The sequence below is a fragment of the Phaenicophaeus curvirostris genome, chromosome 8, assembly GCF_032191515.1.
Source record: "Phaenicophaeus curvirostris isolate KB17595 chromosome 8, BPBGC_Pcur_1.0, whole genome shotgun sequence".
NCBI lineage: Eukaryota > Metazoa > Chordata > Aves > Cuculiformes > Cuculidae > Phaenicophaeus > Phaenicophaeus curvirostris.
Genome location: NC_091399.1, coordinates 27,462,094 through 27,484,844, shown reverse-complemented (window position 1 = coordinate 27,484,844; position 22,751 = coordinate 27,462,094). Strand labels below are relative to the sequence as shown.

At 51.2% G+C, this 22,751-nt stretch overlaps 1 protein-coding gene across 17 annotated transcripts in view; it reads right to left on the bottom strand.

Moving 5' to 3' along the window:
- Nucleotides 1–22,751, bottom strand: part of PTPRF (protein tyrosine phosphatase receptor type F) — a 394,608-nt gene that overhangs the window by 24,335 nt on the left and 347,522 nt on the right. For 12 of the 17 annotated variants that reach the window (XM_069862928.1, XM_069862941.1, XM_069862934.1 and 9 more), the window contains 7 exons: nt 21,284–21,537; nt 20,511–20,601; nt 17,220–17,432; nt 14,010–14,164; nt 10,719–10,834; nt 7,778–7,810; nt 4,744–4,841 (listed from right to left, as the gene is read on the bottom strand). In XM_069862928.1, coding sequence (XP_069719029.1) covers nt 4,744–4,841; nt 7,778–7,810; nt 10,719–10,834; nt 14,010–14,164; nt 17,220–17,432; nt 20,511–20,601; nt 21,284–21,537 — 960 coding nt within the window. The remainder of the gene's footprint in view (nt 1–4,743; nt 4,842–7,777; nt 7,811–10,718; nt 10,835–14,009; nt 14,165–17,219; nt 17,433–20,510; nt 20,602–21,283; nt 21,538–22,751) is intronic. The other 5 variants (XM_069862935.1, XM_069862937.1, XM_069862938.1 and 2 more) reach the window with 1 other exon arrangement.

Genomic DNA, 22,751 nt, shown 5'->3' with positions numbered 1-22,751 from the left:
CAGGCATTGACCACTGTCAATCAGCGCTGCGTCTCAAACGAGGACATAATGCGCTCCTGAATCAATCGCTGGCAGTGCTTCAGCCTTATTATTCTTATTACCGTAACGTGAGAGCTGCACGCCTGCCAGGCAGCTTCCCGATTAGCCCATTAAAGCCTCTACACGAGGCTCCCTGGGTGCCATCTGGACCCCACGCCTCACACCTCCCGGGCTCGCTGGTCCCTGGGACCCAAGCACCTCTCCCACTGCTGAAGCTGCTTTGCCAGGGCTGCAGGCACGGGAGATGCAATGTTCTTGGTGGCTTTAAGGGAAATGCAAGCAAACACAGGATTTGGACACGCCAGCAGTTTTTCTCTCCATACAAAACTGTGGGGAAGGGGCTGCAGCCTTCCCTCCACACTGGGAAGCAGAAGCAGAATCAAACTAAGCATTATCAAGCACTAATGTGCTGGGTAGCAGCACGATGCCCGGCTCTTATCACCTCCAGCCTGCTCTGCTCCCAGGAGCCGTCCACGGGAGGGACACGCCGTAGGCACTGGGCACGAGGGGCAGTGGCCACAAGCTGCGCTTGCAACGTAAGGAAAAAATTTTCCTCTGAGAAGGTGGCACAGGATGCAGCCCAAGAATGGCAGCAGCCACAAGAAGCAGAAACCAGCCTTGGTCAGAGCTTGTCTGCGCTGTGTTGGTTAACAGCAACAAAGGCAACAGACCCCACAGTGTGCTGGACCCCACAGTGAATGTTCATAGAATCACAGAATCATAAGGTTGGAAAAGACCTTTGAGATCACCAACTCCAACCATACCTGTCTACTACTAAATCACGTCCCCAAGCACCTCATCTACCCATTTTTTAAACACCTCCAGGGATGGTGACTCAACCACCTCCCTGGGCAGCCTGTTCCCATGCTTGATAACCCTTTCTGTGATGAAATTTTTCCTAATGTCCAACCTAAACTTCCCCTTGAAGTTTATCAAGCTGCTTCATAGAATCATAGAATCACCAGGCTGGAAGAGACCCACCGGATCATCGAGTCCAACCATTCCTATCAAACACTAAACCATGTCCCTTAGCACCTCGTCCACCCGTGCCTTAAACACCTCCAGGGAAGGTGACTCAACCCCCTCCCTGGGCAGCCTCTGCCAGTGCCCAATGACCCTTTCTGTGAAAAATTTTTTCCTAATGTCCAGCCTAAACCTCCCCTGGCAGAGCTTGAGGCCATTCCCTCCTGTCCTGTCCCCTGTCACTTGGGAGAAGAGCCCAGCTCCCTCCTCTCCACAACCTCCTTTCAGGTAGTTGTAGAGAGCAATGAGGTCAATCAGGTGTTGGGGATGGGGTGCATGTGTGCACACTTGTTTGTATCAGTGCAGGATCCTGCCCACCTCCACATTGCTGCAGCATGGGAAAGTGGCCCACAGGAGGAGCTCCAACACAGCTGCAGTGCCCACCACAGCCCACAGATAAATAATTAAGGGCCTCAGCCTCCCTTCTACTTATTTAATTCCATTAATCCCACACTGTAAATTCACTGTAGCTCTCACTGTACACTAAAAATGAAACACTCTCCTGGTGTGCCCGGGCCAGGAGCTGCTGCCAGACCCTCGCACTCTGTTTCCCCCAGCTCTGCTGCATCCCCAGGAGAGCGCGGTGGAGCTGTGCTATGCCCTGTGCACCAGAATGAACTGTGCCTGCAGCCAGCTCAGCTCCCAGCACCTGCAGTTCAATCTCTCCTGTCGCATGAGCATACTGCTAGGTCCAACTGGGAACGCTCCCTGCCCATCGGGGTGAGGGTTAATCACAGCTCGGGCACCTGCTCTCTCCGCAGCCAGCACGCAGCTCTCTCCATGCTGGCTTTGTTGCACAGGCTGGCAAACTGGTGTGAGCAATATTATTTGTTCCCTGACCTGCGGGAATGGAGGCCAGACAGCTCCAAGAAATCTCTGCCACTCTCCCTGCTCCTTTCACAGGTGTGCAGAGAGGTGCTGACAGGTCTTGTTTAGTGTCACCTGTAGCTAGGCTACCCTGCTAGTGCTTGCACAACCAAGACAAGTGCCAGACTGATGGCTCTGGGCAGCTGGTCTCCGTGGTTAAAAGTGCTGTTAAATATTTGCTTTCTGCCTGGGGTGCCACTGCTCCTGGAATGTGAGCCATCTATAAACAGCCCTGCACCCCACGGAGATGTTAGGCTGCTAGGCTGCTCTGCAAAAACGCTTAAAATGCAGCTATTTCAAATCACAACCCAACAGCAAATGGGCCTTGGGGGTTCATCTCTGACGCCTCTGCCCCTCCGCTCTCCCTGCTCAGCTGCGCTAAGTCCAGTGTGGCAGGGCTATCGCACCATGGGGAAAGAGAGTTGGGGCTTGCATCCCTTGAAGTGCTGGGTCAGCCCTCAGCTCTGCGTAGGTTTGGTGCTCACGCAATCCCAGGGCAAGTGCTGGGACTGTATCATCATTTAATGACTGCAATTGCACAGAATTTGGCAAGCTGTGGTTCCCTGCCTCTCCCCGTGCTGGGAAGCACAAGCTCCCGCAGGGGCTGCACAGCCCGCTCCCCTCCCACCTCTGCTATTTCCGCAGCCGCTGTGCAGATTCCCTTACTCAGCAGCACACGCTGTGCCCATCCTGCCCTCCAGCCCTCCCACCACAGGCCCCAGAGAGAGCTGTCGCCACGCCAAACCTGTGCACACAGAGATCAGGATGAGAGCAGCCCCATGGCCACAGAAATCCTGCTGCCGGTCTCCGCAAACTCGGTTCAGGATTCTCCTCACTGGCATCTCAAATGGCAAATGACTGTGCTGATCCCCACACGCCAACAAGGGGCAACAACCTCTGCTTTGGGGGTCTATCCTAGTATCAAGCACTGTTTGAGTCTATCACGTTCAGTAATTTCTATCTGATGAGGAGTCAAATGCAGCAGAATCCAGGGGAAAAAGATTACATGCAACAATCAGCTACTTAATAGCTGCTTCAACATGAAAAGTACAACTGATTGGTGCTCTCAACCAGCCATGATATTCTAAAGAAAGAGAAATGGGAAGAGAGAGGCTCATGAAAATGGCTAAGAGAATTTACTTAATGCTCATTTTTTCCAAAACAGTTCCCACAGCTCAGTATTATGCCGCAGGCTCCAACCGGCGAGGACAGGAGCGCACAGACACTGGATCCTGCTGAATCCCCACCGCTCAGCAGAGGCACAGGCAGTGGGCAGCCCTGCTTAACATTTCAGCTGGACTGATAACAAAAAGTCCAAGGCAGACAGATATGACCGCATCCCTTGGCACCGCTGGTGGGACATACATGAACACACTGGTAACTGCAAGGGAAGCACATTGTTTCTCTAAACATCTCCGGAATCACGATGTAATGCTGTAGCTGGTGAAAGCTCAGCTCCTATCTGGTCTAGACAGCAGCATGTGGAGGGATGGCAAAGTCCTCCACTTGGCATCCTAAAGCAAAAGGGAGCTCTGTGTCTTCCTCAGATACATGCAGCACACCCTTTGAAGTAGCTGGAATTCATCCTCTACCTTCTCGCACAAAGATCTGCTTTCCCCTTCCTAGCACATATAATGCTACCTCATGGGCAAATGTTCTGATCCCATCTCGTAGATCAGCGTAGGTTTGCTGCAGGAGGGGGAGGCTGCAGGCGCAGGCAGATAACAATTCAAACAGAAATGATAACACATGCAAAGGACACTTTCCAAATTTATTCCTTCTTTAATACTACTGGGGGGTTTATTTATAAGTCCCCTGCAGCTCAAGAGGGTCCTGCATGTAAGCACAGGAAAACATACATCCTGCCATCGCTGCTCTCACAGCTGCAGAGGAACCTTCCCTGACTTTAAACCTTTCAACCTACTCAGCCAGCCTGGAGAGTGGTGAGACAGGCAAGGCAGCTCTTGGGCAGGTCAGCCCCTTCCTGCATCCTCTTGGAAAATTTTTCTCAGGGGAGGATGGGAATGGAGCGGGTCAGGCTGGGAGAGGTGCAGGGCAGGAGGGGCGGTTCACAGAACACCAGCAGCACCCTTGTGTGTAAGCAACAGCAGCATCGGTGGTGGGTAAGGACAGTACCTATCCATGGGATCCACCAGGGATATGGAGGAGGGCAGGAGTGCGGTTCAGCGGTGCTGGGAAGTTTGCAGAGCACAGGCAGAGAGCTCGTGTGCAGGAGGGGAGCTGGGACTGCTCCAGGGCAGAGCTTCTGGTGGCAGAGATGCTGAATGGCACAGGCTGGTGCCAGCACAGTCCAGCAGCGCGCAGGTCAGGAAAGCAGAAAACCCAAACGTGTGTTGTTGGCGGTGGAGGATGGCAGAAGAAAGGGTAGGAAAGCTCTGAATGCAGATGGAAGGGAGGGAGTGGGGGATGCTGTGGACTGAAATACCTCAGCCAACCTGCACAGAGGGCAGCTCTCACGGAGCAGAAGAACAAAGTAAACAGCGACAGCCCAAGCGGGTACACATGAACTCCTATTCACTCCTAAGACTGTAACCATGGTGGGAGCATGGCAGGCTGCTGCGCGTTCAGCTGCAAGGCCTTTTCCCTCTACAAACCCTGCGCTTTAACAGCTTGAGGCGAGTTCCCACCACTCTGAGGCTGGCAGGGAGAGCTGGCACGCTCCCAGGGCTGGCTCAGGGCCCGTGCAGGCGATGCCAGTATGGGGGAGGCATGGCTCAGCTTTCAAGCCCTCTCCGCTGGGGGTCCTGGCCAGCATCGCTCTGCCCCTACCGCCCCGCAGGCTCTCACGCTCACCTCATACTCCTGGGAGAACTTCAGTCCGTCGTTGGCTTTCAGCCTGTCGATGTTGTCTGCGAGGTCGGTCACCGGGATGGGGGGGTGGTCGCGCATGCCTGTGGGCGAGACAAGGAGGGAAGAGGGAGAAGAGAAAGGTTATGACTCTGCACAGCCGAGGAAGGCTCGAGAACAGCATGTGCAGAGCAAACCCGAAAGGTGAGTGCGAGGTGGACACGTGTGACTATGTGAAGCACTCGGGCGGGATGGATGGGAAGTTGGCGAGATCACAGGGCATGCTGCACGCACTCGGAGAGCACAGAGTTTGGTGAAACAAAAAAGAAAGGTGATGTGCAGAATGTGCATGACTGGGTGAGCATGCTCGGACAGTACAGCCACCTGGCACACAGAGCAGCCACGCAGCGGGCAGGTGCTCGGGCAAGCCCCCGGCAGGAATGGGCTGAGGATACGCTGTCGATGTGTTTCCCGAGCTCCCACACAGGCTGAAGTTGAACACCCTGGTGTTCTCACCGTGAAGGGCTGAAGCTGATCCTTTTCCTTACCCCCTAGCCAAAAAGAAACTCGCCCAGATTTGCACCAGGGGAAGCCTCTGCAATGTCTGTGCACAAGGTTTTGGGTAGGCAGATGATGCTCTGGCTACTGGGGAGCAGGTGAAAGATAGGAGGGACCCCATGGAGGAGCGACTGCTCTCCTGGTTGGAGAATGCACAACTTGCTGAGAGCTGAGGAGCAGCTCTGCCTGCAGCTGCGTAACTCGGTGCCTTTCAGCAGCGCTCCCAAGGCAAAGCCACCTCCAGGGTCCAAAATGCAGCTCCACTGGGCTGGCTCTCGCAAGCCACCATGTGACCTACAGAAGCTTCTGGGAAGCTGCTGTTAAATGCCATGCAGCTCAAGCCATGGCAGAAGTCTTGCCATGTCTAAAGCAGGGATGCACAGTGTGGTGCCAGGGGGAGGCTCATCCTGAGCACAGCTCAAGCCCTACTCAGGGGAGAGGCCCAGAGGCAGGGACCCCAAAGATCCGCACACGGGACAGGTACTGTGGGGGTGTGCACACAGGATTGGGAGGGGCCCTACTGAGGCCCTGGGATTCAGGGCTCAGCCATCGCAACCTCTTTCGCTGAAGCTGAGACGGTAACTGGCAGGAACATGGCTGTGAAACATCCAAAGCCTGGCTCATCCAAATCCCAAGGCTCATGACTCCATCGGTTGCTCTGTGGGTTTCCCAGAAATCCCACGTGGGTAATAATGATTATTAATAGGCTGAAGCTGTTGATTCACACCCAGGGAGACAGGCTGGAGCATGGCCAGGAGCTTCTCAGTCGCTCAGGAGCCTGAAACACCGCCACAGATGGCAGTGATGGGCTGCTGAGGTGACGGAGCAGTCCCCAGGCTGGGTACGTGTGATTTACACAGCGGTGACAAGTCACTAGGTGATAACATGGAGGTGTTACGCTGCAGCTGCTGCACAGTAGGGCTCCTCACACCTCTGCCAAAAGCATCTGACATCGCTGCATATAGGCAAGACCCGATCCAACACACGCTCGTCCTTCTATTACTTGACAGTACAGAGCTTTCCATGGATGTCTTGAAAGCACACGGAAAGACGGAGCAGGAAAGTTCTCACTCTTCAGCCTTCTGCTCAGGTCCTCTTGCAAATAGTTCTCTGTTTGCCACTTCACACATCAGGAGCTCCGAGACAGCTGAGCAGGCCCATGAAGATGACTCTGATTTCTGCATAAGTTGCCCATTGGTGCTCCTCTAGCCCAGGAGCAGCTTGTGGAGCTGCTCCTGATGAGCAACTGAATGAGGAGAACATTGTGGGACCAAGGCAGAAGCGTAAGCCTGGAAGAAGAAAGAGGCTGGAACATAACCAGTGTGGTCATGGCAGAGCCACGGATGACAGCAGAGCTCCAGACATTCATCTCTGCTGGGAAATACAAGGGGGGACTCTCCAACTTCAGTTTTGCTGGTCAAAGGAGCGTTGCAGCACCAAAAGAGCTGCAAGAGCAGAAGAGGAGAAAGAGGCGGTGGTATCCCATCACAGCGAACCTGGAAAAATTGCCGTAGACAGCACGAGGCAAGACAGAGGAGATTTTGTGCACCCTACCAGGACTTCTCCATGCTCTTCCAATGACTCTGGTGAGAGGACAGTGAGCTCTCTGCCAGGCTAGAAGGGCTCAGAGGTCTCACAATGCTTGCAGGACTACAGGCTGTAAAGGCCTTGGCTCTGCTTCTGGGGGAAGCATCTATGCTACGTACTGCTCCAGTTCCTGCAAGCACACACCTGCAAGCAGCAGGGAGGACACACTTCTGTGTCTGTTTGAAAGTGAACTGGAATCTCTCAAGACAAAGAAGAGAGAAAGAAGCAGTTACACTCATAGTCCTGGTACTACTCCATCCAGGCTGCTAGAGCAGCAAGACACAGAATCACAGATTCTCCAGCCGTTCTGTGCCAGAACTCTGGTGCCAGCACTGCCGAGCAGACCAACCGCATGGCAGTTTGGAAAAGATCAGTAACCCTTGGCACCTCTTCTGCCTAACTCTATGGCACAGGGAAGCCAGTCCACCCAAAGCAGGAGGAGAGCGTTCAACTACTGGGCTGCACAGCACCCTTCAATTTGTCCAGTGGGGTTTTTTTGCTGGCTGGCCCCTCCAGAATGAGCAAGGTTGTCTGTCCCCATGCAGGGCCAGCAGCAGCCCTGGCACTACGGCAGAGCCTGGCATGCTGCTGAGAGGGAAGAGGAGGCCTAGGAGCAGGGAAGAGGCTGCTGCAGTTGTCTCCTGGTAGCCCAGCATCTGGGACCTTCCCTTCTGCACTGCGCTGAGGTGCTGTAGTGCTGCGCAAACTGTACCCAAGCTCGGCCTTGGCAGGGCTTGCATACTGTGTGAAAGAAAAGTGAAATCACTGCCATTCTACAGTTTGCTGTGAGTGAGGATGACCTTCATGACATCGAAACAGAAATTACAGAGACGAGAGAGAAAGGGAAATAAAAAGCAAAAGGTGTCAAAAGGTAAATACAGGAGTTAAAACTAACTTGAGATATTCGGGCAACTGGGGACACTGGCACCTGCAAAGAAAAGAAATGGGGCAAGAACAGAAATCCCATTAGCCTTTAGTCATCATTGCAGAAGTTCAGAAATGGAAAGACAAAGAGATGAAGATGCAAAGGAAAGCATCGTCTGCCACAGCACCGGAAGCCTCCTGCCCGTGCAGGACTGGCTGCTTGGCCCTGGGGACTCTTACACTCCGAGCTTTTGGCTCTGGCCAGCACCATCCCCTGATGTTGAACAAACAAGTGGAGCTGGAGGTACTCACAGGGCAGGGAGTGCACAGCTCTCCATCTGATGCCAAGTGCTACATTTCTCACTGCACACCCCTGTCTGTGGCCCCGCGCCCAAGGGGAGCCAGCAAAGGCGGGTGGATGGCAGGTACAGGGGGACATCTGTGCTGCTCAGTGGCCAGGAGGACTGTACCCCAGCGCCCTCTGCTCAGCATCCCTGAGCCTCCAGCTCTCACACGGCTCATCAGCAGCACAACACAGCCTTATTTATAGTATACTGGGACACTGCCTGGTCCCGTATGCTCTCAGTGACTTGGCACAGCAGTACATTAGTACAGGGAGGCCAACAGGGGGGGAAATAACCCTCGTCTGAAGTAAAAAACCACAAAAATCAGAAAGCTTAATATTTAATAACAGTAGCCCAATTAATTATGCATTAAACAAGTTTTCCCTGCTCAGCACACTCCAGCAGGGAGACCAGCTACCGGAGCGTGCAGGGCCAGTGGCCAGCATTTCTTGTCAACGCATCCACGCTGCACCACCTTGACCTCGGGCGGCTGACAGGGGCAACAGCATGGTCCCACTGGGCACGGTGGTTTTCATGCCTCCTCATTAACCAGGACAAGCTCATCACGAGCTGGAACAGTCAATTCTAGCTGCACGACACCTGCTTCCACCCCACAGAGCCTCATAAGTGATGCAGGGGGGAAGGAGGGGAGGAGAACACAGTGCTGTCAATTGGTCAAGGAGAGTTGGCTAGCAGCATCCCAGGGCATTGCTGCTGTCTGTAGTGAACTGGGGACTTTAGGTTGTTTTTATCTCCCCAGAGATCTCTGCAAACTTATAGAATCATAGAATCACCGGGTTGGAAAAGATCCATCGGATCATTGAGTCCAACCATAATAAGTCCAACTTCCTGAATAAGCCAGTGGCTTTGGATTATTCCTAGGCACAGGCGGGAAAATAAAATTTCCTGGATCCCTCTTCTGTCTGATGGCAGCTCTTGACCAGTCCTACAACTCTAGCAAGGGATGCTCTCATTGCAGCACCCTGATCTCCTGCTGGAGATGGGAACAGATGCAAGCCTCACCTGTCACACTCCTCCATCCGATGTAAACCACAAGCACGCAGCAAAGATGGCCCTTGTGTCCCTGGGCAGTGGAGACATGACACAGAGCCCTGTCCCCATGCACAGGTGTCATGGAGCAGCTGTGTTCAACACCTTGCTCCTCCTCAAGAAGCTGCATGCTGTTGCTGACTGCGTGTGACCCCCAGTCCCAGTGATCTCCTGTTGAAATGTTCTCCCTCCCCTCTAGCGCAGGTGCCCTCTTTGCTCCCCACAGTGTTTTCCTTCTGTGTTGCCATATCACACCCGTCTGTGTTGCAGCCAATTAATGGGCCGTGTCTGCTGGCAACTTCTAGGCTGCTGCTGTGTCCCACCTGTACGATCTGCCATCGGTCCTGCCTGGGAGATGCACTGACTACGGCTGCACTAACTCTGGCGTGGAAGGAGATGTGCCGGTGAAGCGCACCCCAGGTCTGAGCCAAACCGCTGTGAGCAGCAACAGGAAAGGTTTCTCTTACCCTACCAACCAGATACAGCACGTTTACAACAGGAAATAGTCCCTTCAAAACTCCCCAGTTAGATGAAAGCTCTTAGATGAATGAGCAGCAGGAGGAGAAGGGAAGTAGGTTATAGACCAGGAGGAGCTGCAAGTTAGAAGAGAGCTGTATGTGCCTCATTTATTGCTGAATTGCTCCCTCCATTACAAAAGCCCAAGCGCTCCCCCACTTATCTAGGACTTGGACTCTCTGAAAAGCTCTGAACGAGTCAAGGTGAGCCTGTGTCTGATTGCTACAATGACAGGTACTGCGCTTTCGGTGCCATCAGAGATGTACAGACACAAAGCAGCAGCACGAGACCTTTCTGCAGTGCAAAGTAGACTTGCCTCTGTGTGCTGGCAAAGTAGCTACACCACAAGGCACCAGAGGCCAGCGCAGGCATGACGAGATGCTCTGCAGTGAACAGCTGGACGCAGGAAACGCTTTTACTGAACTATCATCCTCTGTGCTGAGACCACTGTGACCAGCACCATGCTTCACTGAGCCACAGCACTGACTGCGGAGCAGTGTAGGCTACAGGCAGCTCTTCTCTTCACCCTTAGCTGAGCAAAACAGGAGAGTCAGCACTCCAAGGATCTTGGGAGGGAGCTGCTGCGACACCCTCAGCAGTGCGAGGGTGCTCTGTACCTCCTGCTCCCCCAAGGTGCACTCCCTGCAGCCAGCACCGCACTGGTGGTGCTCAGCGCTGGATCCTAGCCTGGACCAAGACAGTGCAGCACCCAGGAGCAATGCAGGTGCAGGCACTTGTGAGCTCTCCCAACTGCATGCGAAGGCTCCTCCTGGCTCAGGACAACCTCAATTTGCTTCACATAACGTCTGACACACCACACAATAGGCTGTCCCCATCCAGGTTCCTCAAACTTGTGTGCCTGCAGTGACAGAGCCAGGAGGAAGAATTTGTAGATCAGAGAGTGGACACTTGGATCCCCTCGGTCTAAGCCCCCTGTGTGAAACTGCAAGTGAGAAGGTGCGGAGCTGCTGGGCAGGAGGGCTTTAACTCCTCCACTGACATGGGAACCTGGAGAAGGGGAGCTGGAGGAGGTGGGGTGCAAGAAGATTAGCTGCTCCTTACCTGGAGTCTGGTAGTTGAGCCGCCTCATCTCAACTGGATCAGAGGAGTGGGCCAAGAGTGAGTCCTTCAGGCCGATGGAGTGCTCATCCTTAGAAGAGGGGGAGTGTGCTCTTTTCCTATGGATAGAGACAAGCAGATGAGCTCTGGCAGGGACAAGCATGAACCATCCTGGGATGGAGTTTGGGTCTCTGTGTCCCAGATACCCAGCTCCACGCCAGGCTCCAAGGGCTCTGGGCAAGTCAAATCCTCTTCTGTGCCTCCGATTTCCCATCTATGAAACACGAAGGGTGATATTTAAGCATGGCAGAAGTTTAATTAGTGAGGCACTTGGAAATGTGCAATTCTACATACCATTTATTAGATAAAAAGCACGTAGATGCAAGATGTTGTTTCCTCTCTAGGAACTACTTCCTGTAGTGGAAGGATATAATAGATTTTTTTTCAAGTATTAGAAATATTTAAATATAGAATGCTGTAATATAATAGTGTAAAGGCTCTTCAGGGTGTGTTTTATTGGGCCATTAATACATGTCTTGAATGGTTGAAGGCACCCAAGGCGTGTATTAATGGAACAATAAAATACACTGTTGTCTCTTCATGCTATATTTATGCCTACAGCAATGCCACCACCTCAGGCTCTTGCTGGAATTCACAGGCAAAGCAGGGATGGAGCCAATCAAAAAGTGGACAAGAGAATATTAAGGAAAAGCTAATACTGCAAGAGGGGTTTCTAGTGGTTCTCTACATCCCACTTCTTGCTCTATGTTACAAATATATCCATGCAGTAGAGAGGGGTGTTGGGCAGGAGCAGGACAGCTGTACTGTCTTCCAAGTCTGTGCTGACCCTGAGACAATGTGCTGAGCAGGCACCAATACACAGAGATTTTGTCTTTTGGCTACAGACCTAAAATGGATCCTGCCTGATGGTGAACCCCTCTGCTGACCTGCTGTTTCTTGGAAGACAGGGAGCTGCATCCCTCCTGGTCTGCATGAATGCTAGCACACCTACCACCCTGCAAATCTTAAGGCAGCCTCTGTTTCCTACCCCTTTGTGAGGCATTTTGACGCATCCTGAAGTGTTGTCAAATTCTGCACAGAAGCAGCTGCATTGCTCTATGGTGGTGACTTTAAACCACACACGATCACAAAGGCTTTGGAGAGGCACAGGGTGCAATCACTTCTATGGGGAGCTGTGCATGCTGGGCTGGCACTAGCAAGAAGCAATTAGGGGAAATTTAATGTACAAATCACGAGTGAAACCTGTGTTCTCTCTATGGCCCAGTCTGTGAACAAGATCACCTGCAGCCCATGGCTGCATCAGATACTGGAATCATTCAATGGGGAGGACCAGCTTGTGGCTTTTACACTACTCTGAGTCATCTCAACATCTCAGAATCCTTCTCGCTGTGTGGACCGAGACAAAAGAGCTGAAGGACTGAGGGCACTGATGGAAAGAAATGAAAACATGTGGCAAACAAATAAAGCTCTGTTTCTCCTGTCAGGAGCACAGCAGGATGTGCCACATGCCATTGTGTGCCAGTCCCTGTGCCCTTGAGCAGCGTGGACCAGCTTTTCTGGGGAATGGGCACAAAGCATAATTAATGCTTGTCTCTCACATTAGCCTGGTCAGGGCAACCGCTACACAAACGTCCAGATCTCAAGTTATCCACTGCTACTCAGCTTCAATTCATTCCCACTGCAGATACGACACTGTGAATATGCTGCACAGATACCTCTGGGAGAAAACGCATCCACAGAGAAGCTGGACAGCTAAAAAACTGCTGGATAACACAGCATCACTCTGAGTGCACGAGCAGTGCCATAAGGGGATGTGCTGCCACCGCTGCACGGGCTAGGATGCTGCAGGGACATGCTCAGGTCTGAGCACAGTGGGCTGGGGCTGCTTCCCAGTGCTCCACCCACAGCAGACTCTGGGAAAAAGCAAAAGGAGAACCAAGCAGGACACAGTGCCTACAAGGCCCAGGTCTTGAATCCCCCCTGAGGCTATTTTTGTTCCTTAAAGACCAGCAAACACTTTGTTTCGTAAAACTGACCAGTATTCCCTCAGAGCTCCATCATTGCGGACTGCAAGAATGCATCTGCATTCTTGATGGAACAGCCCTCAGTCTGAAGTGACTAAGAAAACAAAGCAGCACCTATGCCTGCTAGTGTGGCTGCTTTTTTCATTTCTAATTTAATTGCAAAAACAATCTGGGAAGACTTTATGTTGGAACTGTTTCCCTAAGAGCTGTGAGAGGCTGACGACTGCTGGGAGGCTGATACCTTTGAGGAAACAAAGTCTTTGTAAACGCCCAGAGGTGGCATGCCCCACGCTCCCAAAAACAAAGATGCCCCTTACTACCTTCAGGCGTGATTTTAAAAAATGGAAATAAGACTTGAAATTTTAGCAAAACAAGAAGATAAAATGGATTCCTACCTTTCTTGTTTACTAGATCCAGGAAGAAGCAGAAACAGAAGAAAGGAGATGATCACTGACACAGAAAGGCACTGACTGCACACGCACAGCAGAGCTCCATTTAATCAGACAACAAAGCCAGCTCCCGTCCCCAAGCTACAGATACGTATGCAAATACAAAGTCCAGCAGGAGCAGAACCTCGGAGCTGAGCTGACAGAGAATGACCTGCTGTAATTGAACAGGCTACCTGAACACATGCAAGTGCAACCTAGGGCTCCTCAGGAGGATGAACAATCACCTCACACTACAGTTACAGCTCTAGCAGGACTGCTCTGCTACATAAAAGTTTCAGCAGGGAGCACAGAGCATGGATGGTCCTGATCCAGTAGCCAGGACTTAAAAGACCTCAAGAAGAGAGGTCCTACTCCGATTTCAGCCTGTCACATCCGTGCCTTCAACTCACCACCAAGACCATGTTCCCCAGTCAAAATTCACAGCAGTGGAGGCACCTGCCAGAGATCAAGCAGTACTTCACATGACCCTAAGGCTGCAAATTGAAGCTGTGAGACTGGAGAGCAGTCAGACTGGCTTTAGGGACAAAGCTGCTTTCCTCTGTTCCGCTGCTCACACATTTCCAGAACCCACAGCTGCTCTGTGTCCTGAGGCTGATATTAATTACTTTCTGCACACCCAGCCCTTCTGCTCTTTTATAGAGCAGCCTTCTGCCGTGCCAGGTAGAGACCTTCCTCCTCCCCATGACCACCAAGGACTATCAGAGCACCCCATATCTGAAGGCTACAAGGAAGGTCTTGAAGGTCTTGTCACCACCTGTAGTGCTCACGCCGTAACTGCTATGTCCTGGACTGGATCTCACCTTTTGAAGAGGAGTATAGCAATGACAATGATGATGATTAATATCACGGCCAGCACGGGTCCCATCACCCACAGCATCTCTGGTTCATCCTGCTGCTTTGCTGAAGCCACTTCCATCACGATCTCATCCGAGTAGGGGCTGGCTGCGTATCTCTTCTGAATAGCACCGGCAGGAGAGGGAGAGAAAAGCAAGTGTCTGTTATACTAAAGCAACAGCTACATCCCTGAAATGCAGACATTTCCCCTTGCCTCTGGCTAGCAGTGATGCTCCTCAAACCTCAGCAGCACACCACGGGGGATGCTCCCTCCCTCAGCATCAGTAGAGGTCATGCTGTGGGAACAGTCTCTTCCTGGTGTGAAACACTCCCAGTGCCAGGAACTTTCTGGCTAGCAGACCTGGCCTCGAGGTGCCAAACCAGAGCAGCCCAGCTAAGAGCCACTTGCCAGCCCTAGATTCTCTCAGAGCCAAATCACAAGCTTTTGAATCCAAACCAATTGCACAGTGGGGCTGGCTGACGATTCCTAAGTGGTTTATAACACTTGCTGTGCTGATATCAACACATCTCTCCAGGATAGGTCTATAGTAGGAAAACCCCCGCTGGGCTAGGCTGTTTTCTTAAAGGAATGAAACGACAGGAACGTTTTCTACCCGATGTCTCACCCCTGACAAACGGACCTTGGAAAGGGGCTCATGCTTACAGGTTGCTTTCCCGAGACTTCTGCAACCTGGCAGCCCAGTCATTTACAACCCGAAGGGACGGCTTTCCAGCCCCAGCAGCAAGGCAGGATTAGCAGAGACCCAAACCCTTCTTAGAGAAAAACGACCCTGCACCTGTCTTGTTCTGCTGCTGTGGCTTATGGACCTATGTTGCCCCTTCACAGCGCAGCCTCACTGAGTGCAAAGGGTTAAATGGTGCAAAAAAGAAAACCTTTTCCCTATTAGAGAGGGCCAGAGCTGTACCAGTTCAGTGCCCGTGACTTCCAAGCAGCACCCGCTGCCCTGCATTAGGGAGCCAGAAGTACTCTGTTTCTCCCATAGAAAGTTTCAGTTACTGAAGAGGTGCCTGCAGATCTATAAATCACCTGCTTTAAGGTCAAAGTTTAAACATGCACTTCATGTCTGCACAGATGAGAGGGGAAGAAAGGGAAAAATCAAGCATGCTGGTGTCACACAAATGCGTATCTTGATCTCCTCTCACAGGTGTCCTTGATCCCAGCCAGGCTTGTTTCAAACACACATGGAGGACCAGAAATGCTCTTATCTGTGACATTCTTCTTGCAGCACGTGCAGGTGCAGCACCCTGGCTGCTCCCCTCAGGTTTATCAGCGGGCAGAGATGCCACTGGCTGGAGAGGAGAGCATGGGGGTGGTGGTTGCTGCTTTGCCTCTGAAACTTTCAGCCCTAGAAGACTCTGTTTCCATGACCCTGAAAGAGCTGCTGGCTCCTGGGTCAGCTCTGTTCCTAGAGAAAGTCTGCATGGGATCACTGCAGCCTATTCCCATGCCCTGCCATCCATTTCAAACAACAGGACAGAGTTGGTCACAGCTCCGTCTGAGCACAGGAGACAAGAAAATGCTGCATTGGTGGTGAGAGGATGGGGCAGAAGTCCCAGGGCTCCTCTCTGTACGGGCAAGCAGCTACTCTGCCAGGAAGGCTCAAAGGCTTTGCCTGTGACTACCCAGTCAGGACAAGCTGCATTAGGTGGGAAGAAGCATGCGTGTGTCCATCTCTGAAGCTTTGTGCAAGAGGCAAAGATTCATATTTTTGCAGACAGGCTTTGGAAATGCCTCCTTCCAAGAGAAGACAGAAGCAGAGATCAGAAGGACTGTTATCTCAGTGGCATTTCCAAAGGCAGACTGCAAGGTGCAGGTGCTCCTGCTTTCAGAGATCGCGTTTCAATCGCACTCCCCTTTGCCTTTGAGGAATGGTGATGTTATGCTCACCTGCTGATACTACAGACACAGTGAGCAATTTAAGAGGAGCTGAGTGGGGGAGATAGTGCACAGCCCTGGACAGAGTGCCTCATGCATCAAATGAAAATGGGTGCGACGCAGCAGGGGATGCAGAAAGGTGGTCTCTAGGAGCAAGGTGTAATAACTGCGGGCTGGTGGCTCACTTGGAGGGCTGTGGCAGATCTGTGCTAGGTAGATGATGATGGTAGTCTGGGATCGACTAGTTAAGGTCATCTCTTCTTGACAGGGATTGCCAGGATAGCACATTCTGAGGCCTCTGCTTTACCTTGATGTTTATCTGTGACTCTCCTTCCCTCAAGAGTGTGTACATCTTGCCACAAAAACATGTGAGCTGGATGAGTAATGAAGAACTTGACCAGCCCTAATGAGCCATTACAAGTAAACGAGGCTGAGGAAGGAAGCTGCAGCTTGGAAGCCAATCAAAGGATTCTGTGCATCTCTATTATTTCCATTATTTACAAACCGGCCGATGCTACTGCTGCCACCACCACTCCTGCCCTCTGTGTTTACAGCTGGACACTAATATATAGGTCTTGCTGTGCTCCTCCTGGCTTAGTGCAGCAGCTACTCCATTCCTCCTCACATGCCCAGGCCCCGTGTGCTCGGTGGCACGCTGCCGACAAAGGCATGGCCCATTTGCCTCTAGCAAGGAGAGGCACAGGAACAAGAATCCCTATGCAGCAGACACGTGTGCAGCTTTGCCCTGCTGACAACCCCGTGCGGTGGGTGGCAGGTTTGTTTGCTTCTCCAGACATCATCTGGAAGTGAGATTCTGGCCAGAGAAGAGCCTGTGAGGCCGGGTTTTCAGGGGAAGCATCTTGTTCACCGCAGAGCCTCAGCAGCTACTGTGCAGGGCAGGGTTTCAAGGGGCTGTTTTCCACAGTCACTTACTTAAACTAAAGCAGAATGAGAACCTTTCTCAACTCAACCATGTGTCAAGCTCCGCTCTGGGCACAGCCTGGCAAGCCACAACCGAGCTTGTGTAGAACGCACGTGTTGACACTGCCCTCCACTCTCATCCATTATGTCGAACATACGTGCCATTTCCCTCCAAAAACACCATCTATCAAGTCAACTCCCACGGCCGCCTCTGCTGGTTGACACCAGCTATGCAGCCTCACGCTCCTCTCTTCAGAGAAAACTCCATCATCCCAGCTTGCAGTAACTGTTCACCTTGCCTGCACCAAGCCCACCTAGGGCTAGGACAGACCACGCCACCCCAGAACAAAGTCCTTACCGTGTCTCCATCCTCCAAGGAGGCCAGCACGAAGCAGCGATAGCTCAGATCTTGAGACAGGGGTTTATTGTAGAAGCCTTTGTAGTTCTTCTCATCCCCTAGGGTGAAGGTCTCGGGCAGCACATCCACTTGAGCAGCGATGTAGGGCTTGAGTCTGTCTGCTTGGCGTCGCTGGCGCCTGCTCTGACTCCCTTGGCTTATGGCCTCCAGCAGCTGGGGACAAACAAGGTGCATCACTATTGCTTCACGCCGGGTGACACCGCCTCACGCTGTCACCTTACCAGTTATAGGGCGCAGCAGGTTAGAAGGGAAGGGAGAAGATACTGGGTTTGATTTGGACGCAGTGGTACAAAGAAACCAGAGGAATGTTTTGTCTGTTTAGGCAATGCTTGGGCACACGCCAGCAGATCCTCACTGCAAGCAGAGCTCAGCTTTGAATCACAGAATCATAGAATCACCAGGTTGGAAAAGACCCACCGGATCATCGAGTCTAACCATTCTCATCAATCACTAAACCAGGCCCCTCAGCACCTCATCCTCAGGACTTTGCTAGAGTCCTGAGCCCTGGAACGCTGATATGGTGTATGTTAGGGCTTAAAAAGCTTGGCTATGCCAGTCACCCCAAGTTAATGCATCCCAGTGGGCCGTGAGAGAACTGAGCCACATTCTGCAGCCCAAATATTGGTACAGACAGCAACTCATGCGCTCTGCGGACACTGGATGTGATCTACAGCTGATGCTGATGTACAGGGAAAAGGTGACATTTGCTGCGTCTTTCCCTTCTGTCAGTGCTTTGATATTTCACCTGCTGCTGGGTGGCAGACAGAGCTTTGCGTAAATCACACAGAATGATAACAGATTTCATGGGATGCACTGAGTAAAAATGGCAAATTTCATAGTCGGCCACAAATTCATGAAAAATGACATAAACACACAAAAATTCAATTACACTGCTAAGAAAGACTCTCAGATGTTTAAAGATGTTTTTCTAATGAATAAAAACGAATATCAGGCTTGGAACAGAAATTCTAATTTAAAATGAAGGAGGAGGCATGAAATACATTTCACACAAGAATGTATCAGTGCAGCATTGTCAGGGCAGACGGGGAATGTCAGTGGGGCTGGGGGCAGTGAAGTGCACATAAAGCCACACTGCTGAGCTGAGCTCACTCCCTCTGAGGAGGAAAAGCTGGGTTAGGCACCCCTCTCTCTTTCCCCTTGACAGCCCATCCTTGCCCTCTTTTGAATACTCACGTTGGAGCAATTTAGGAAAGCTATAGCTTGTCACTGCAATACCACCAAAAAAAAAGAATAAAAAGGGATGGAGAAATCTCTGTTCCACAAGTATCTTTGTAATTGCAGGGAAAAGGCAGAAAGAGAGTCTTTGGACTGCGGAGTTTGCTCCCTGCACACGTCTCTTGTATCTCAGCTGAAATTACAGCTGAGCTCTTTGGGGCAGAAAACACAGCTGTATGTGCATGGGTGGGAAACCACAGGGCTCCAGTTGTGAGTGAGGTCGCCGGACGCTTCTGCCACTTTTATACTTAACGCATAGCAAAAGACTGCACCAAAGGAATGCTACGCTTGCAAAGTTCACATCCTGAAAAATTAGAAAACTAATATTCCCTGTGCAAAATTAATTCAGCTCTCTTACGTATGTACATTGTGTTACAATCCTTGACTGCATGGTCACGTACTATTTCTTCCGTAACTCGCCTGCTTTGTTCAATACACAGGACAGACAGTGCTTAATCAAAGAGCAGCTCTTCCATATTTTGTTTTCCTCTCTCCATTATGCAACCTGAGGCCTTGTTTATTGCTTACTATTCAAATCCAGCTCTGAAGACAAAATTAATAACTTTCTCATGGGCTTTTCTATGGTGCTGATCACTATAATACTACAAGTGCTTCACAAACATTAACGATCTTATCTTCCCAACACTCGTATTAGGTGAGATGAAAGCGATTATCCTAATTTTACAGACGGAGAACAGAGATGCACGGACATTAATGTAAAAAAAAAAAGTCAACGAATTTTGAAAGTCAAATTGAAACAACATTGGCTTGTTTTGTTTTTAAAGAAAACTTAGCATTTTTTATAGCACTGACTATATCCAACAGGGCTCCTATTGACTCTCTGTGCAGCTGGGGATGCTTAGGCTTTGCAAATGAGGCTCCAGCATCTCAAATTGAGCACTCCAAAACACAGAACATGCAAGAGAGTGGCTGCTACAGAAAATTTTGTTTTAAATCATTTGTCCAGGACAGGATGAAACAATCAAGAGACAGAAACCAGTTCTCTCAATAGCTTTCAGCTACCTAAAGCACGAAACCAAACCGTTTTTTCTCATCCTAGCCTTCTATTTCTTGTGATGCCTTCCAACTTTTGCAACATAATGATGCAGAAGACCTACAGATGATGGTTCTCCATCACACAATTTCTGCTTCATGTGCAGAACAGATCCGCCCATACAGGCTGTGAGCTGGGACCCCATGGAAAAGACTGTGCAATCATGTAATTAAAGATTAATGATAAGCAAGGGCTGATTTACAGCTTCTAACACTTTGTAGTTTCTGAGTGCTTCAAGCTTGCAACTTTGTTTCTTAATGGACCTTCTGTGTGTGATTTCTTGGGAGATTTTCCTCATTACTTCAGGATTTGTGGTGTGTGGGGAAGAAAGGCCCCACATCCCCTTGTGTGGGACTCCTCTGATCCCACGTTACTGGTGTTTGAGGACTCCTGCCCAGAATAAGCTGCATCTTGGGGTGAATGAGCTGGTGAATGCTGAAAACCTTTAACAAGCAAATGTGAAAGGAGCTTTGCAGGTTTGTTAGACACTAGAGTGAAGTCTTTATCTAAACTGCAGGCTTAGGTCCTGTCCAGAGAGGGAAAAGCCTCTTGACAGAACAGCTTAACAAACTGAAAACAGTACCCTTCTCTCCTAGCTTGTTTTCAAAATCAGCATGTTTGCTTCAGCTGAAAAAGTGTGTAAAGAGTATACGATCCGAGGCCTCAAATTGTGCCAGCGGAAATTTAGACTGGATATTAGGAAAAATTTCTTTACTGGAAGATTGATGAAGCACTGGAACAGCCAGCCCAGGCAAGTGGTGCGAGTCTCCTTCCCTAGAGGTGTTCAAAAAATGTGTGGATGTGGCACTTTGGGACATGGTTTAGTAGGCACAGTGGTGCTGTGGTGATGGTTGGACTCGATGATCTTAGAGGTCTTTTCCAACCTTAATGAGTCTATGAGACAGAAGCCACCTCCAATCGCTGCTGCTATAGCCTCCTACCTGGTCCAGCTCCATCTCATCCGGTGTCCGCCATCGAGCAGTCGGGCTGCTGGCACTCTGATCTGCTGGTACAACCACGATGTAGTACCACCTGGGAAGGAAGGAAGGAAACGTGTAAGCACTGGACTCCGAGCCATCTCTCTGGCACATCACCAAGTAACACGAGCCAGTCGCCTCCCAAGGATGACCTCCTCCTCTCCCTGCCCTCTCAGCAGCAGAAGGGCTCCATCAGGAAGAGGTCAGTTTTCCAGCTGCACTGGAGAAGAGAGTATTTCCGTTAGCACTCATTAGGTTAATGAAGATCTACAGACTGTGCTCCAGAGGGTGGTGTAGGAGCTGCAAGAAGGACATTTATATAATCGGATTGTAGCAAGAACCCTGGGGAAATTGTGCTCTAGCACAAGGATACCACAGTAACAAATTAGACTTCCACAAACTCGCTTTTTTAATCTCCTTGAGGCTTTAGGCATTATTTATTTAAAGGATATTATGCAGTGTCAGAGAAAGTCCCTCCTGATCCTCAACTGTGTTTTTCCTGGTAGCATCTGGAGTATAACCACCAGGGTGAGGGCAAACTGTCAGGGAATTGTCTTAATTTTATTGCACACAAATATTTGTTCAGGAAGAGCCCGCAGCGTGATCCTATGTCACAGGCAAATGCCTGGCTCTGTAGCACAGCCTGCTAAGAAATCCACCCCCAGGTTACAAAATCTACAGGTTGGCAGAGGTCTACCCTGCCCTTTTCCTCATCTCCACCCAGGCACGGCACCTACCTAACTGGCACAGTGGTCTGGACTTTGGGAAGAGTGAGTGTGAATTTTCCTTCCTGTATATACTTGTTTGTGGCGATGGGTTTGCTTTGCAGGACGTCGGGAGCGGTGCGGATTGAGACGAGGTGCTGGAGTCCCCCAGCACTGCTCCCACGGTTCATTAGCACAAAAGAATAGTCCGTGTCTGGCTGGAGGTCACTTATGAGTTTCTTCATTGAGTGGCCGTCCACCTCCACACTCTGGCTATTGTACAGAATCTGAAATGGGAAAAGGACACACTTAGGCAGCCGACAGCTGCTGATGAAAACCCACACTCAAACCAGCGTTAGAGACAACAATTTGGCTCTAGGCCCTCCCTCAGGTGGTTCAGCTACTGCACGCTTTGTAAACAACCATAAATCCTTAGTTAAAGAAGAGCAACCCCCAGCAGAGGGTCGAGCCACGCTCCCTGCACCTCACAGCGATGGAGCAGAGAAGGTCATCTCAGCAAAGCCTGGGTGGCCGGGCACCAGCAGTGAGGCCGGTGGTGCCACACGCACTGCTTTTCAGCTCTGGCTGGGGGGAGGAATCCAGATGGCTGCGCTTTGCCCTCATAAGGAGATGAATGGGTCTTTGTTTCTTGTCTCAAGAGGCTAAAACACACAATATGCTTTTGGTGTTAGATCCCGTCTGCTTTAAATTGGTGTCACTCCCATGTCTACCAGCTGATGCCTGACGGAATGGTTAATGCAGAGCATCTCCCTCCCAGCAAGGTGACCAGGGAGGGTGGGCTGGGGCGGGAGGGGGCATCACACGCCCCACCGATGATCTGACAAATCCTGTGCTGGGCTCACAAATTGGTACCCGAAGCAGCAGCTCTGCAGGTGTGACACCCCGTTGCCATGACAACAGATGCTGGTGCCATGCCAGCTGTGGGCAGATCCGCACTGCTTTCTGCTGCAGTGTTTGCAGCGAGGGGCTGGTGGGCAGAACGGGGCAGAGCCATGGGTGGCCTGGGGCAGCTCCTACACAGCTTCCCCACTTGTGTCTGCTGGCCCCTCCAGCTAATGACATTTTCTCAGGCCCTGTTGCAGATATTCAGGATGCCCAGCTCCCCCAGGGCTGCTGCTGTATTAGCCTCGCCAAACAGCCCATCTGCCCTGGGAATCTTGATCCCAATCCTGCTGGAACAACCCCTGTATGCCAGAACCCTGAGTGCTGCCTCTGCAAAGCCAGAAACTCAGAACAGTTCCCGGAGTCAGAGACAAATGGGGTGTAGAGAGCCAGAGAGACCAGAGGTTGTGCCCCAGCTGTGATAAATCGGCATGTTCCCTTCCACTGGGTGCCCGTCCAGCATGGCAGGAGAGCGCTGGATTCCTGACAGCAGTGCAGACGCACAGAATGTCAAAAACTGGCAATGGCAAAGCTGGAGCATGTTAAACCATGGCAGCTATTATGTGCCACAGGCAGAGACCACACAGTAAAACGTGCT